Source organism: Aphis gossypii, chromosome X (assembly GCF_020184175.1).
Source record: "Aphis gossypii isolate Hap1 chromosome X, ASM2018417v2, whole genome shotgun sequence".
In the NCBI taxonomy this organism is placed as follows: domain Eukaryota; kingdom Metazoa; phylum Arthropoda; class Insecta; order Hemiptera; family Aphididae; genus Aphis; species Aphis gossypii.
The window spans coordinates 60299733-60318998 of NC_065533.1; the positions used below are offsets into that span (position 1 = coordinate 60299733).

Genomic DNA, 19266 nt, shown 5'->3' on the forward strand with positions numbered 1-19266 from the left:
TAGAGACGACTTTTTGAAGAATCCAGGTACAATGCCGCAATCCCTGACTTTTTTTCTTGAGGGTCTTCTATTGGCGAAGACAAAGAGGAAAGAAGAAACAAGGAGAAAATGTGCTGCACTGGGAAACTCCATAATTGGAATTGTCAGACCTAGAACCTTCGTATCACCTCTATTATGCAGTTTGTCATTGCTTATATACAGAAAGTATGCTTCAAGACATTTAATCGATCTACTTGCAAATTTGGGCTTTTGTGCATCGTATCACGAAGCACAAAAGTTAGAAATGTCAGCTATAGACAGTGTGAAACCTGGTTTTGTTGTAAAGAAATTCGGTTTCAATCAATTTGTTTTTGACAACGTTGATTTCAACGTATGTACTATTGATGGGCTCAACACTCTCCATGCTATGGGTGGAATCAGGTGCATTACTCCCTCGAATTCACTTGAAAAAGGTTCTCGCATACCAAGATTAAAGAACATGCCCTTATCACATGATGTTGGAAAACTTGGGATTATTCCGCTGAAAACATTCCAGAAAAGAGCTAGCCTGGAAAGTGTAGTGGTCAAACGCATTAACGTACCCGAAGAAGTGGTTGACCCTCAACAATTTAATGTTCTCTGGTTTGTTGCAAAAAAACTAAACATCTCGCTGCCAGAATGGAAAGGGTACATGACAACCATAACAACAGGGGATTTCAGTGAAAAGACAAGAGTAATAACCCTCCCCTTCATCAATGCGCCACCATCAAACTACGACATGGTCTATACAGCTTTGCAATATGCTAGCGAGTTGATCCAGCTGTCTCAGAAAAACGATGAAAATAACAAAATAGAAGTAATTATCACCTTTGACCAGCCACTATACTGGAAGGCACGAGAAATTATTGCTACAGCTTCTCCTGACTCTCAGATAACGAACTATATTGTGCGTCTTGGTGGATTTCACTTGCTGATGTCTTTTTTGGGCAGTATAGGCTACTTAATGGCTGGAAGTGGCCTAAAAGAACTGTTATGCATTACCCATGCTCCTCTATCTGTTGAAAAAATGCTCCAGGGTCACACATTCGCTAGAGCAATAAGAGGACATTTGCTTGTCACGACAGCATTGTCCAACAAAATACTTGACCAAATCCAACTGACAGAAGAAGAAAAATCTGCTGTCACCGACATTTTGTCTGGTTTTCTGGATGAGCCACCTGCACTGAAAGCCTTAAATGAAAACCCAATAATCAAAAAGTTGACTGAGAAATTTGGTTATAAATTGGAACAGCTTAAAAACAATGGGCCCACAGCTCAGCTATGGATCCAGTATTTCAACATGGTTAACCTAGTCAAGGAATATATACATGCAGAAAGATCTGGGGATTGGGATTCACACCTGAACTGTGTCAAAAAAATGATACCATATTTTCATGCTTCTGGACACTTCCCCTACGCAAAGTCTTGTCAGTTGTATATTCAAGATATGGAGAATCTATCATTAACGATGACTTTTGAAGAATATCATAAGTTTGCAACCAGTGGCTATTTTACTATGCGACGCTCTGATCGCTTTTGGTCAGGCGTGTGGTCAGATTTGACAATTGAAACCACATTGATGCGATCATTCAAAAGCCGAGGAGGTATAACTGGAGGCAGAGGTGTTTCGCACAGCGTACTCAGCAAGTGGTTAGTTGGTATGAATGCAACTCATGAGGTATGCACTTCGCTTGAAGAGTTTGCTGGAGTCATATTCACGTCAAGTGAACAACACAAGGACCTTGGACAAGCCCGCAGGAGTAGAGATACAGCAGACATTGTCAAACTCAATCAGTGGTTTGATTCTCATCCTCCATTCCCAGAAACCTCTCAAATCATGTCAATCTCCAGTGGAGTAGTCGGAGATGCCACAATAACATGTTATGATGCTGTTCGAGTTGGTAAAAGGGTTATGAATTCAATAGTTAACTTGACATTCGCAGACATAAAGTTATCTCGCAAAAATCTTGCATTACCAATATCTTCTGTCAACTCGTCGATAAAAGTTCACGATGAAAAGGTAGTAGTTGATCCAACATTGCTTTTTCAGCGGATATGTATAAGCAAACGATCAGATGAAGATTTGATGAAATATTTTGAGTATGAGTTGGCCCCATTTCCGTTGGCACTATTCAACGAAAGTGGCATGCGAAAGACAAATAAATCAGTGCTGTACAGTTTGTTTGAGCCAACCAAGAAAGATGTTCTTCTGTCACAAATGAACATTGTAGTGGATGGAGGATTTTTACTACACAGAGTTATTTGGCAAAAAGATGCATCTATTGAGACAATTTGTAACAGTTATATCACCTACGTCAACTACCATTATCCTGGAATTACTTGCACTGTGGTGTTTGATGGGTACGCAAACACAGCCAATAGCACTAAATCTCATGAACAAATGCGACGTTACAGAATGAGAAGGTCAGCCGACATAAATTTGACATTGGATACATCAATACCTGTGAAACAGGAAGATTTTTTATCCAATCCTACCAACAAAACTAATTTCATTGCATTACTACAGACAAAGCTGCAGGAGAAAGGGATAAATACTCTGCAGGCTAGCGATGATGCTGACGTCCTAATCGTAAAGACTGCTGTTGAACAATCCACTCATAATTCTGTGGCAGTCGTTGGTGAGGATGTAGACCTTGCTGTTCTGTTGATTGCTTCCACTCCTCCAACTCAAGATATAATAATGCTGAAACCGGGACGAGGGGAAACCAAAACAATGGCACTGTCCACCCAAGAGATGCAGAACCGTGGATTTGAACACATCCTGTTCCTTCATGCATTTACCGGATGCGACACAACTTCTGCTACTTTCAGGAGAAGCAAGGTGGGCTTCTTTAAATTGTACTTGGAGTCAGAAATCATCACACAAGCAGCAATGACTTTTTCAAACATATCCTCTACTTACGACCAGGTTGAAAAGGCTGGGAAAATGTGCTTCTTGAAATGGTATAAGGCGCCAAAAAAACAAACCTCCCTTAATCAGTACCGCTTCCAGTCGTTTACGAGGTCAGTGTCAAATATGAAGCCTGAAATCAGCTACCTACCTCCAACAGAGAATGCAGCTAAACAGCATTCCCGGCGTACCTACCACCAAGTGCAGCAGTGGCTCGGAAATGAGCTTCCTCCCCAAGAATGGGGGTGGAAACGTGAAGGAGAAACCCTGGTGCCAATTACAACAGAAGATCTACCAGCACCTGAGGTCCTTCTGAAAACTATATTTTGCCGCTGCACTAAGGATTGTTTGATTGGCAAATGTGGCTGCCGGAAAGCTATGTTGACTTGTTCTGCAGCGTGTCTCCACTGCCAAGGGAAATGCCTGAACAGTGTGCCTGTTACCGATGAGGACGATGAAGACGACATAGAGCCCGTTCAGCAAGAGTCACCAATTACTGCCGACGAAGATGCCATGGACGAACAACCTGGGCCCTCAAGTTCAAAGAGGATGAAAATATGATTTTACAAAAAATAGCAAGTATAAAATTAAGAATTAATTGAGAACAATAGGATTTTCAATTATTGTATTGATGTAACAAAACTACTTAGGTATCTGTAAAATAAAGTTTGTATTGTCAAAGTGTATTATCATTTTTTTGTCTGTTTTATTTAATAACTTTCATAAAAAAAAGTGTCCACATATATTATTAGATGTACGAAAAAGGTTGTGGATCTAGAATATGATATATTAACAAACTTTCTGAAAATTGCAAAATGTTATGAAAGTTTTAAAATAGCTGTAAATTTAGGCAGGTTGAATATTAATAATTAACATATGAGTATATATTCTGAAAGGGAAATTTAAATATCTACAACTTTTTTTCTATACATATTTGTTGTTTATGAATAGATTTTGATAATATGATAGATTGTTTGACAAATATAGTTAGGTAAAATGATATTTTTGTAATATTCTACTCTTTTCGAAGGTGTAGCTCGAAAACGGTTGTGAATTTGAAAAAAACATATAGTATAAAAGTCTTAGATAATTTTATGAGCTTTATTTTGTTATAAAAAAAAATTTCCCTCCGATGCACCGTTTTCGAGTTATAAGCGAAAAACCCAAAATGCGTATCTTTACTCCCCCCCTCCCCCTTCCGGCTCACCACCTAGGTGTCAGGACTTTTGGTATGTTAACACCCTAAGACCCCTGAACAAGTTTCCGAAGGAATCGCTTAGTTACCTGCTCACGCATTCTACTCCTCATTCTTTGACTGGACTATATTACTTAACCAATCAATATTTATCGATTGATTAAGATATGAATCGTTCATACCAAATAATAAACACTTAAAAAAGCTGGTCAGTTGAGCAGTTTTTTTTTTACATATTTTCAAAGAATTCTATTAGGATTTAACCAATAAGTCAAGATAAATGCCCTTAGATCTTTAGTAGATGCACTTTGAATTTTTATATTATGGTTTTAGATGTAGGTCATTATAGATTAAGTGCAATAACGCGTGGATATTTATTTTAATATAACTCAAAAATTAAAATTATGATTTAACCATTAAAATATACCAACGCTGTTTGGCAATTCTAAGTCTGTAATCATTTATAATAATATTATATTATAAATTAGTCCAATTGGTTTCATACACTTTGTAATAATATTTACTAATATACAAATGTATACATTATACATAATGTGTTATTTTCTATAGCTATGGAACAAAAATTTCTAGGTTGTCCTGCGTTTCATTATTTATATTATAAACGGTTTTTAAATGCTTAAGAAAAAGTTGTCAATTGTTTTTTGACACAACAAATCACCCGCCTTATAACTAAAAAATATTATTTTTATTGTACCTTACCTTATTTTTATTTTATTAGTTTTAAATAGAGAAAAAATAATTATCGTAATACAAAAAAATGGTACCTAATTAGTTGTTAATAATCTACTTTCAATACGATCAGAAAGGTCCGGCTCCACTTTCGAATACCTATTTGATTGGCCCATGGTGAAATTTCCGAAACGCTTGGTAAACTAATCTCCTTGTTAATAGGGTCTCTCTCATATTATGGTCATCATGGCGTCGTCACAGCTACAACTGACTAGTATTAACTTAGTGCTACAACATAATACTACAACTTCAAAATCAAAACATATATCAATTGCTACGCCATTTTCAGAATTTTTTACTTTACTTTATTTATGATACATATCGGAAACAAACAATCGCTTATTATTATGTAGAACCATCACATTATTCAAATACCTTAACATAAGTATAAACACTTTTCTATGAATTTGCTACATTTTGCTACTTATGCTATTTTTAGAATTTGCTTCCATAAGTTTTTCTTTAATACCTCCAGAAAATACATTTTTGTTTAAAATAAAATTGAATAATAAAATTAAAATATATATATATATATATATTTTTAATATTTAATTTTATAATTTTTGTTTAATTTATGTACTAAAACGTATTCTATAAAAATCATAGAAAAATGTAGTAAATAATATATATATAATACAATTGAATCTATATAATTCGATTTGATTTTATATAATACTTGCAAATTTTGGATTTACATCCTTATACTAAATTCCGTTAAATGTAAACTATACAGACTTCAAACACGTTTTTTTTCGATTTTATAGATCAAATATAAAATACAGATACATTACTGCGGATGTATATATTATAAATTATAATTCCATCATATAAACTATTTTATGCTCTGTAATAATTTATACCTTATACCTAAAGACAAAAAAATATTCTTTTTTTACGCGTCAACAAATCCCTATAGTGAACCTATCTTAAAAATGTGAATTTCACAAAATTGTTTCTCAGTGCACCTATATAAAGTATAATATGTAGATACTCACTCAAAGTTTTAAATTGAATCGGTTCGGTATGTTTGGACAATTAGCCGTAAGTCGATCATAAATCAGTCTGTCAAGACTAATACTTTTATATTGTATAAGTATACAAATATATGTTTTTTATCTTCCACAGATGGGACGTTCGACGGCACAACCGCCGTCAGCGGCGGTACAGCGACGGTGGCGGCGATTCGGACCCACGGCGGTCATATGATTACCACCAACACTTGCAGACAGCGGCCATGATGAAGTATGGAACAGCCGGCCGGCGTTCGCGTTCTTGGGACCCATCGCCGTCTCCGACACCGACCGCCTATTTGAGCGGTGGTGACGACGGCGGTGGTTACGGCGGCTACGGCGGCTATTGCGACTACATGGACGACTACAGCGGGGGTGGCGACTACGAATCGCTGGTGGCATTGGCCGCTGAAGAGGAACACGATGAAGAGTTGCAGCGTGAGGAGAAAAAGGCCAGGATCAAGGCAGAGATCGCTCGACGTCGGCGACAGATCGAGGATAACGTCCGGCTACACGAGGAGCTGCTACGCCTGGCCCGAATCCGAGAGAACGCCGAACATGAGTATTCGTCGTCCATGCTGCCGTCGCTATCTGCTGCAGGTATATACAAAACATTAAATCGATAAGACCGGCAATATAATAATAAAACAATATTAGACATGTGCAAATGTGACTGCATTTTAATATTTTTGACGATAATAATATATTATATAATAGTGATGGGAGTTCTACTTTAATTAAATATTCGATAAATTTTACGTAGGTACATTTTTTTTTTTATTGGTAGAGGGTAGGAATGAGTGTTTTGTTTTATAAATTTTAATTAATTTAATTATAGTATTATTATTATTTATAATTATATCAGTTAATAAACAATGAGGGATTTAAATAATATATTGCTACCTATTATACAAGATTATTCTTCTACTATTATAATATCTTAGTTTATATTTGTAAGAATATTACGTTACACGTTCATCAATAATCGTTAACTAAATATTATTAAAATTGTGTTATTATTTTCATGTAGAGTTATTTAATAGTATGATAATTGATGAATATTATCAAAAAAAATATCTTTACAATTTATTTAAATTTACCGAGCTCCCATCTCTAAATGTATACATATATCATATTATACGTGCAACAGAACGAATATTATAATTCATTAATCGATAATAATATTATGTGATTGCCGAGTCAATAATTTAAGTTAATATTATTTAGTTAATATAGGGTTGGGAGAGTAGCTGTGTATTATATTTTTCGTAAATTAAAATAACATTGTTTATTGACGATTAAAGTACCTATCTTATTTAGGCCGTGATGTTATTTTGTGTTCATCGATATTAAATTTATGGACGCACGGCATTGTATGAAAATCTGTAAGCCAACACAACTGACACCATTGCTAAATCTTGCAACATCTTTACATTTATTTTTTATTCTTATCTATTTGTTAATTTATTTGTTACTCAGAAGCTTCTGTGCAACTGACAACAACCGTTTCCTTCTTCCGTTGTGTTGGCCTAAAATCGCTGTTTAACAAAGATAGGAATGACAATCTATTTGTTTGATATTAATGTTTGTGTTACTATAAACGTACGATATACCTACTCGTATATTGTGTTAAGATATATTATATTATATGTAACGTCGAGCGATATATCCTTTATAAATGGAAACGACATACATAACTCTTAAGTGCGGAAAGTATCTGCACTCGTTTTGGAAACGACTTATTCTTTAACACAATTACCTATAATATAGTATGGGTATTATACCTATACCGTTTCATAATATTAAGAGTAGTGCATTTTTCATTATTACATGATTTCTATGACGGTTGCAGAAAGTGCAATAACCTTGATACTTATATTGATTGTCGCTTCCTAAATGAGCGTGTATACATTTTTCTCGGAGATCGTCTCACTTTTTATAGATTTAATGGACCTATTTATGATATTTTTCATAAGTAGGGGATAGGGAAATGAAAAGTTCCTACAGTATAAAATATCTCATATACAATACATGCATACATACACGATACACGTATCTGCAACATGAAACGCTTTACATAATATATTATGTTGATTGTAGGTATAGTTTGTATATAGGTATTAAAGTTAAACTTTTGATTATTTCATGAAAAATATAACATACAATGCAAAAACTGTGAATGAATACATATTTAATCAATCCATTCAATAAATTTCTATTATTTTTATTTCGTAGTTAATCTTGGCGAGCATTTCAATCATAAACTGGTAATGGATACAATATGCTATACTAAATAAAAAAGTAACATGTAGTATGTATCAATATGATAAGATAAACCATGAATGAATTATGACATGTTTTCCTTTTACTGAGGAAAAACTGTTTTAAAATGTTGGCTTGTTTGAATTACCTATTTGGAAATATGTAAAAATGTAAAATTGTACAAAACATTTAATAAAAATTATAATTAATATTTTACTACATTATATTTTGTATTATACGTTGTATTTAGTACGTAAATTACGAGTATTTAATAATGATATATTAAAACTGACCATAGTGGTGAACATGTATCATGCATACATCTTGCAATTAGACATACATTTTAAAATATTATTTAGTTTTTATATTAATTTATATTTTTAAAATTTTACCAAACAGTAAATTAAATTATTAAATTAGTAACTTAATTTTATCAACGAGTCACAAACATTTTCACTGATGATAATTTCCGTTAGAATGAAATAATATGTAATAAAATATTATGTATACTCCAAATATCTGCCGTCGTACATACTCGTATTAAATTTATTAAATTGAATTACATGTTTCCGAGTATATTTGAAATTGAATTTAAATATTTTGTTTATGATCAATGTAAGATGTTTTAACAACACAAATTTAAAACAGAATACTAGCCTGCCAAACTTTGTTGATGTACATGTATATATGTATTAGGTTGAAATGTAACATATAAATAATACATTAAAAAATAATAGGTATAGCTACTAGATTGTGGTTAGGTGTAGATAGTGGTGTTTTTGAAAGTTATATAACATAATATTAGTACGAGTATACAGAATTTATCAAACGTTTTCAATGTTTCCACTCAAAATTTTAGTACGGTGGTTAAACATAATATACTCTTATATTTTAGTATATTACTTGGATGTTAAAAACATTCAACTTAAATAAAATAAATTCCAAATTATGTCAATAATAGGGGTGTATTGTGTGTGTGTGCGTGTGTTACACAGCTATACTTTTATATTATTGATAGGTATTTATATTTAATATATTATGTAATATATATTTAAATTGCATGAATGTATAATATATATACAGTAGAAATCGGTTATAACAACATTGAATTAGAGAATACAAATTATGTTTAATTCGACGTGTTAGTTAGTATATATTTAAAAATATATAATATATTATACACTATAAAAAAATAATATGTCAATTTATTTTAAGCGCAATAAGAATATTATAACCATATAATATTATTAAATATGTTGGTAAAAATGCTCATTATTCTGATTAAAAATTATTTGTAATTAGTTTCTTTTTAATTGTTTCCAGTTAAATATTTAACTTATCTGATTCATTTACTTACCGCAGTTAGATATTTTTAGATATTAAACTGTACTTGTAGTTTTACCGTTAATTTATTAATCATTGAATAACTACAGTGTAATTGCCCGTGCTTTTTTGCTTTGATAACAGACATATAACACAATATGCCTTTAAAACACCTATAGTCTTTGATAGTTTTCTTTTACGAGCAGTTGTGTCAACTTTTCAGAGCAACCCGTATTAACAGCATGTAAAAGGGTTACGATTATTTGACTTTAATACGTTCAAAAGGTAAATTTTCAAATTACCAAAAGTTTCGAATTATTGAAGTTTTTGTTCATAGAGAGTCAACTCATTTGTACTAATTAATATCATCTGCTGCGAAGTATAGTCATTTTTATCATCAACCGTTGATATATCATACGACTGGAGAAATAATTGGTAGTGACGTTATAATATACCCGATTTCTACTGTGTGTGTATGTATATATGTATATATTTATTTATACATAATATAACTATTACATATAAGTGGAACCGATATGATGGGAAAGCGTGACGGGGGCGTTTTGTGCATATATCGTATACAGGTGGCTGCTACGCGGGACGACGCCCGATGACCGAGGACGAGTGTCAAGTGTTCGCGCGCGCGGCTGAAAAGATAGCCGAGGAACGGTCAATGGAGCGGATCGCGTCCACGTTCCGGACCGCTGCTGCGGCGGCCGCCGAGGATTACGCGCGCCGTGGTGGCATCTATGGCGAGTACGGCACGGCGGTCAGCTGCGGGGTTGGTGATTATACTCCCCCGCATGCCATGCCACTGTTGCCGGACATGCCGACCAGAAGCAGGAGGTTGCTGGAAAACCTGGGAAGTTCGCCGATCACAGATTCCGTGTTATTGGACGGCGAACAGAAAGCTATGCAGAAAAAAGTCAACTTTCTCAACGTCCTATAAAAGATGACAATAAAAAAAAAAAAAACACACTCCGTCGTTTATTATAAATGATAATGTTGTGTGTTCCATGTTACCTATACTTATCTACTAGCTTACCTATACTTAGCTGTTATGTTATGTAAATGTTACGGGCAATTTTGACCTACTTGAACAATTTGAATCGTGAGTAGGTACAACATTTTTTTTTTTTTTGTGAAATATTTTTCAAGAAATTTATTATTTCTTATATTAATGAAATAAAAGTATAATTTATTACTAATTATAACTACATTATATTTTGAATATTTTAAAATAATTATAATGATGATAATAACTTTATACTTAATGTTGATGGAATGCACTTGAACGAAGCTTATTAAATAAAATAAATACGAGTGTAAAGAAGCAGACAGACTGCAATTTAGTATGAATAATAATAAATTATTTATTTCACAATACATTGTGCAATCAATATTAGATGGGTATACAATCACTATCATTGTTATAATTATTTTTAAATGTTTATAATTAATTTCAGGTATACTTTATTAGTTATTATTTTTTGATTAATATTTATAGTAATAATAAATTGGATAGGTACAAAATATTGTATAAGAATATATTTATATTATTCACTATTCAAATTGATCACAGAGGATCAAATTGTCCGGTATTTTACATTCCCCGTAATGTATTCATTGTATCTTTTGCATACCTACCTCACTTGACCATGAAATACAATCCGCCCACGTACACATAACAATCGAAGGGCGGAAAGATTGACATGCACAATGATCACATATTAGTATACTTACGTAAAAATTGAACGGTTTTTACCCCCCCCCCCCCCACCTTCCCTCAAAAATACGTACTGTATTTAAATGTATAGTACACTCATTTATACTCAGTGCCCTATTTACTCTCTTATTCTAATAATAAAAACTATAAGTGATTTTAATTAATCGCATGATTACAAATCGAATTCATTAATGTTTAGAAAATTATATAGGTACGTCCACTATGTTAAAAAAATTATTTGACATTTATTATTTTAATTTTTAGAAGTCTTGTTTTTATAATTTTATGAAACAGGGACATATAGTTTCAAATAAAACTCGTAAAAAATGTTGTTTTTATCCTTAAAAATATGCACTTGGAACAAAAATCAGATTCCCTTAATTTCTCCTATGAATATTTCACTAACTATTGTATACAACATACATTTTGGTACATATTATAGACAAGTAGTTATGTATTATATATTATTATATTTACACTTACAGCTGTACAACGATAAATTATATAACATTATATATATACATTATATTATATAGGCACACACTAAAATACCTAATAATTAATACGTTCATACTGGATTTTGTTTATAGCGCACGTACGCCGTCAATACTTTTCGAACGTTTGCCTTATACGCACAGTCTATAGACTACAATAAGTATAGGATTTCGTTAAAGTTTGTGTTGCACCGTTATTTTCTCGAATGGTGCTTTATGTTTATTGTAATAATTCAAGATATCAGTGATGTATTTAAAACGTTTAAACTATTAATATTATAGCTAAGTCAAATTTTCTGCGTTATTTGGACGGAAATCGTTAATCAGCCAGTAAAGATTCCAGTAGGTTGTCATTTCGTTTTTTATAGGATTATGTGATTTTATTACAACATAGTGGTTCCTGTAATCTATCATTATTTCATATCATGGTCTCAATCAATCATCTCTTCAATGTATTTTCATTTTCATTTTTGTTCGTTTCCCTCACGTACACACACCAGGTTTAAATTACAAATAAATCTGTTATTAATAAGACTCGTCTTTTGAAACTTAATGTAAGACAAAGCAGATTAATATATGATTAATGAAATAATGTTATACTCCAACAACTTCTAATAGCTATTATCATTTACTATTTAATAAAATCAATGATGGTGAAAATCATTAATATTAGGTATAACTATTCTAAGGGCTTCCTCGTGGTTTAAAATCATATCGAATCGGTATAATGTACGTATGCACCAAATTGTTTTAAACCATCACTCAACTCTAGTGTTATCTAAGTATGCGTATTTATTTACAATTTTTTAATAAAACTTTTGTCTTTAAATTTAATATCGTTGATGTCATAAATTATCGAAAAGTTGTTAAGAATCTCGCAGTTTATTCTTTCCTTTATATAAAAGGTACTTTACAAAATATTACAATGCCTATTCAAACAATATACATTTTCAATTATTACCTATAAATTGCACTGGTTAGAAATCACATATAATTGAAAACAATATATTTTAAGTCTGTAAATGCATTGAAAAATAGTGTTAATAAGTGTTTATGATGGTTACTGGCATATGTTAGGTACATAATGTTTTGAAAACAAATTGAAATATTTTTTTTACATAATACCTACGCACAGTAATAAATAGTAATGATTATGGTGATTCATATAAAAATTCTATAATATAACGAACTATACTAAAGTCACAAACGTAGATACACACTATAATATAATTATATCGTAGTTTCAATTTATATGTTTTTAATATTTTAAATATACTATGAAAATAATGTACAAATATTTATATTTGCAATAAAAAATTATCGCACATTTTTTATCACCGTAAACTGGTAAATTGTAGGGAAGAAAATTAAATGAAAAACAAATTGTAAACCTTAACGGATTTTGATGTTTTTTATCGAATTAATATCAATTGGCTTTCATTCATGCTGTATCAGATATTGCTTCAGTAATGTACTTGACCGTACATTATTTCAGAGAATAATAATTTAGAACTATAATAACTAAATAATTATACTTCCAGTTTCTATATATACTACCATCATTACGAACGTAACATTAAGAGGATGTCAGTGCAATATTAATTTTTTCTCTCACACCCAAGCTTATTATTGATAAAGCGAGCTTTCACCTAGGTTGGTTAGGTTAGGGTTTTTCATGATTTTTTAGTTATCTTAGATTAAAATAACCTATTACAAAAATCATAGAAGATAACATTTTTGAGGACATGACATATCGGTTTTATATTTTATTGTTATTGACTTTGCATTCTACTTACAAAAAAAAAAAAAAAATTAATTTCAATGATATTTGAATTTTTGGGACAATATTTAGATTAATCGATATGTCACATCTTAATAATATTATTCTTTATCATTTTTATAATTGGTGATTTTACTTTAAGATAACATGAAAACATAAAAAATGATTCTGCATAAATGTGTTTTATCTATATTGTGCATGGGCCAGAGAGAAAACACAAAATATAGTGCGCTGACATTCTCTTAACCAACTATTTTTTATAAATATTTGTGTAAAGGTACTGATGTAATTTGTACTAAATGTAGTAGTGTCTTAACTTTAAAAGTTTTGGTTGGATAACATGTCATATCTACAAAGCCGTAGCCAGGGAGGTTAAGGGTTCACCCCCCCTCCCCCCGAATTTTTTTTTTTTGAAATAAGATTGAATAGTTAGAATTTCATATTTTATTACATAATCTAATACATTTATACTTAACCCCCTCCCCCCCAAAAAAAAATATTTTTTTTAGCTACGGCCTTGGATGTTTATAATAGAACTTTAAAAAGATAAACATTTCCGAAGGTTTGGTTATCGTGTATGTCAATCTTGTGTTCCCATAAAAATGATTTATTTATTAACTATAATGTAATAACGTAATAATTAATTGTGTTCAATGGTATGTTCAAAACTAGAGACGCAAAAGTACTTATATGATATAAAATTTACTATAATAATACCTATAATTATAGGTACTTTAATAATTAAATTGTCACTTTAAACAACAATTACGTAATGGATAACCTGGTGACATATACTATTAGATTTTACATAATTTTGGGTAAAATTGGGTATTTTAATAGTGATAACCAATAATTGGACTAAATCCTTGCACACATCGGCTAGATCATATGGCAAATTTAAATTCGAAATTAAACCACATTGTATTCATTACAATAAAATATTGCCAATACTTATATACTGCAGAACTGTTGTGCTCAAAATAAAAACTTACGCGTCACTAACATTGTATTATGGTATGTGTGCTATAAATGATTGATGTACACAAATACAATTTATAAATCACCATAGATAACGGTGAATTCGTATAGGCTTTTTATATGCCCTTTTATGTGAGTTAACAAACAAGACTTGAATTGGGAAAAAAACCATAAAGGGGATGTAAAAGAGTAAAAAATGGGCGTACTTGAATATTTAAATGTCTTATTAACTAGGATAGAATATAAGATAAAGTATGCGATAAATATTTTTTAATAGGAGAAAGACTCCGTCCCCTTGCATCATACTGGATTCAAGCACTAATAACATTATTATTTTAATAATAATTCTTTAATTTTATAATTATTATTAAGATTTATAGTTGTATAAGTGAATCGTTGAAATAATTTCGAATTAAAACAAATACATTCATATATAATATATACATACTTAATTGTATTTTGGATTTGATGCTCTAGAAAAAAAAATTAATAATAATAATCGATGTCTACGATGTTCTTGTGCGGTTTGTTTAGTTATTTAAGAATATATTTTTTATTATAAGATACTTAGAGACTTACTTCGAATATATAAGACGGTTATTTATCAAACGCACATAAATATGGCTGTCGAATAACTATAGTGTTATAATATTCCTCAATCTGTTAAAATCGGAAAGTTAATTTTCTCAAAACTCGAGTAATTTAATAAGACTTTGTAATTTTAAGATCATTATTATGTGTCATTATTTTAATTAACTATACATTATATTAATGTACATCACAGTGTGTTTGTTGGTGTAAACATTACGTTATATTATATCATAATATGGTATAAATGAAACGTTCTACAGGGTGATTCACAATACGTATTGGTAGATAAAAGTCTGTTGATTTTTGACTGGACAACATACCACTTATAGTATTATACCTATCTAATCCACCAAAAATTAGTGAGAATGCCAAAAGAATCACGCTGTTACATCACATTAGAATATATAATATCAAAATTATATTAATTAATAATGGATAAAAATATAATTTAATAACTTGAATTAATTTCGTTTGTTGCAAACTACGTACCTATTGTATTTTATTTGTTTGAATATTATTCCATATAACATTATAAAATAATAAAAATAATACGAAAAAAAAATCAGAGAACATAATATTGTTATTGACTCAACTTAATTATATTTCATGTCAGAATTATTTTTAAATATTATTTTATGCAGACGAAATACTCATAAAACGTAAAACATACATAATTCCCAAATATTATGACCATATAGGTACTTTCTCAGCAGATCTGCTGTGTAAATGGATCATACATTTAGCGAATCCTACCTAAAACAGTATTCTATAATATTATTTCACAGTAATGTGTAAACATGTACATCTCCAGCCCTGTTTATCATTTTATTATTAATATTATTATCGATGGCAATTTTTCGTTTCATCATATCAAATGTTTAAAATTAGTGTTTTCACGTATATTTAACGGTACGTCTGTTTTGAGTGTTTTTTCATTAAGTTTCGACGTGTTTATCGCGAAAAAAATAATATACAAATATATAAGTGTGGTTGAAATAATAATAATTTACTTATATTTATACTGTACTACATATCCATCCAATTTCTTATTTTACTCTTCTGAATTTGTTATTTATTATTACTATTATTATTTTTAATTATTTATATTTAGGGTTATTGTTACCATATTGTTAACGTATGCGTTATTTGATTTGATGTCTTGACAAATTTAAACGTACCTAGTTAGAAATATATTATATATATATATACTGACTCACGTTAAGTGTTACTGTTGTAATAAAATATGTTACTAGGTATATGTGTTATTATATAATATAAATTGTTGAATAATATATAATACAATGATTTAGCAGTTTACCGTATTAAAGCGTATTATAGCTTTATAATATATGGTGTATAATTTTATTATAATACGTGTAATTATTGATGTTATATTATGATTACTCTCAATAGGAGTGGATTATGTAACTACCTATATAGTTAATTGTTATCGTTTAGAAACACTTGGAACACATTTTAATATCGTAGCATGTACAAAAATGTATATTGGAGTTTAACGGTAGACAAATTATTTATATTGTTACTTGGTGGAAATATTGTTTTAATGGAATTAAGACTTTAAATAAAATAAATCAAAATACGATTGAAAAACAAACAATTTTGCTTTCAGGGAGATAGAAGAATAACATAACAAATTTGGACTGCAAATGTCAACGTGATCAAAGTACTACCAGAAAATTCTAAGAAAAATCCGGTTTGGGAGCTTATCGTAATAGGAAATTGTTGAGGTCAAAAGACTGAGATTTATTACGCGTTTAAATTGTCAGTATTCGATATGGGTACAATTTTTGGTATCAAAATTAAATTTCAAAATATTTTTTACCAGTTTTGTTCCATAGGTACCGTATTGTACTTGTAGGTCTTAGATGTAGAGATTTGTCAGTCACTAATATAATGTTTTCTTTGATATTATTTTACTATCTACAAATCATTTTGAAATAATATCACCGCTTGTATAACTGTTATCTATATAATTTTCAATTGTTACCTACCTTTTATTATTCGAAAATTTAATTTATTTACTCTTTAATGTAAGCAATATTAAACATATTGTACATACTTATTCGATGAAAAAAATACCTATATAATAATGATTAATATAGATGATCATCCTATTTGTTTTTCACGCTGTTATCTTCCATTTACGTATGTATACCTACTAGAAAAAAATATGATTTACTCGTAGTATTGAAACCAAAAAGTGTGCGATCGATTTTTTTCTTTAATTATTTTAATATACAAATATATTAATAAATTACTATTATTCTTATAATAATATATAATAAATATTCGATTAGTACACATTGTTGCAACGCATTAGAAAATAGCTATCACAAAAATAAATGACTTTATTATTCATCACAATATTTCGTGCACTTTTTGGGATTATTTTTAATAATTTTTTTTTTTTAGCTTATATTCGGTTTAAATAATATTAACTAAGATAAATAATATTACAACGATAATATTAAAGTTCTGTTATATCTTATATAATAGTAATAATACTCCATGATGTCATTACACGATAAGTATACCCTATCGACTATCGGTTCAGTATTAAGTATATGTACAAATATATAACAAATATATTTATAAATGCCCACACACGCTTTACATAAATATATATTATATTACCGATATAAAATGAATACTGAAAAATTAAATTTAATAAATATTTTTCCATTTTATTGGCTAATATCATGCACATGGCATAATGAGCATGACATAACGTTTTATATTTTGTTGAGCCCACAATATAGAACCTATAATTATTTACTTATCGAAATTATGAAACCCAAATATCGGTGATGAGTTTTTTTTGTATGATTGATTGCCGAGAAGAAGTTAATAATATTTAAAATAATATTTAAAAATAAATCAATAGGAATAGGATACTTAACCTACACAACTACTCTTATTTATTAATATTCACTTGGAAAAAAAATCTACATAATGTAATCTATCTATATTATTCTTATTACCTATCATTGTATCGGACGAGTACATTTTACTAATATTCCACCAAGTAATAGTATAAACAATTATTTTGAGTTATGCATTATTATTATTTTTTTTTTTATTATTGATTGTACTTAACTAAAACAATAATAATATTGTAGTTATACTTCTGTTGGATATTATATTATTACTATATTATAACAATTACAAATATTATAACTACCCATAAATTATTTGCTATTATAAATTAGTTGTGTAATTTTTGTCATGTATGAAATTTTAAACTTTTTTATCTTGTTATTCCCTAATTGTTGTTAACTATTTAAAATTCGTCCGATTAAACTAAATTTAATTCTTTTTCATTTTCAATATAACATAGGCAAATGTAATGTTTATTTATTATTGTTTAAATTTTGTTTGTTGAGATACACTTCATTGTTAGTTAATAAATAAAATAAAAGGTGTTTTAAATACACTTGACAACATTTTACTAAGTTTCTATTATGTTCTATGTATTTTTTTTTTAAATTTCTACTGCTAAATAATAATTTTTATTATAATTTTATCATTATCATTATAATTATTATAAACCGTTACACACTATGTAATTATTATGGATTCTTATATATGTACCTTTATCTCTGTTTAATTTTTTCGGAACAAATCATTTATACTGCTATTAACTATACATGTTATAACAGTTTTATCTTTTGAATGAAAAAAAAAAACGATTTTACTATTTCGTAATTACAAAAGTGAACAACAATGTGATTCAAAGAATAAAATACTAATGTTGAAATGTTGTGAAAATAAAAACGAGATATCTTTGAATGTACAATAACTATTACGTGTTGTATTATTTTTAGGTATATTTGATTGAAACGCCTTATTTATGTTCGTTGAAAATTCAATTTTATAATTTATAAACATCTGCAGTCGATTTTTACTTTTTAGTAAATAATTCAATAAATCTTAGGTATTATGTCTGGCATTGCTAATAAACTGTAGAGCATAATATTAACTAATTGATGTTAAAAAATATTTTACTTGTTTTCTTTAATAATTACTCTAAGCTGTGTCCTGTGTTATTAAATTATATTGTCCATAAACATCACGCAATCTCGTGGTTTTCGTCTTAACTACATTGTTCTGGTGAGTGTATCAATGGAAGTATAATATGATGCGCAGCGTATACTCATTACTCACTACCACCTAATATATTATAAAATTGAGGCATTGCGCTAAGGGA

General features: G+C 29.7%; 1 protein-coding gene across 4 annotated transcripts in view; it reads left to right on the forward strand.

The window, feature by feature from the left end:
* LOC114123560 (polyhomeotic-proximal chromatin protein-like) overlaps positions 1-18858 on the forward strand; it is a 94643-nt gene extending 75785 nt beyond the window's left edge. For 2 of the 4 annotated variants that reach the window (XM_050208028.1, XM_050208031.1), the window contains 2 exons: positions 6000-6484; positions 10054-18858. In XM_050208028.1, the coding sequence (XP_050063985.1) occupies positions 6000-6484; positions 10054-10418 (850 nt within the window). In that variant the 3' untranslated portion in view covers positions 10419-18858. Of the gene's footprint in view, positions 1-5999; positions 6485-8119; positions 9259-10053 lie in introns of those variants that run through there. The other 2 variants (XM_050208029.1, XM_050208030.1) reach the window with 2 other exon arrangements.
* The last annotated feature ends 408 nt before the right edge of the window (positions 18859-19266 follow it).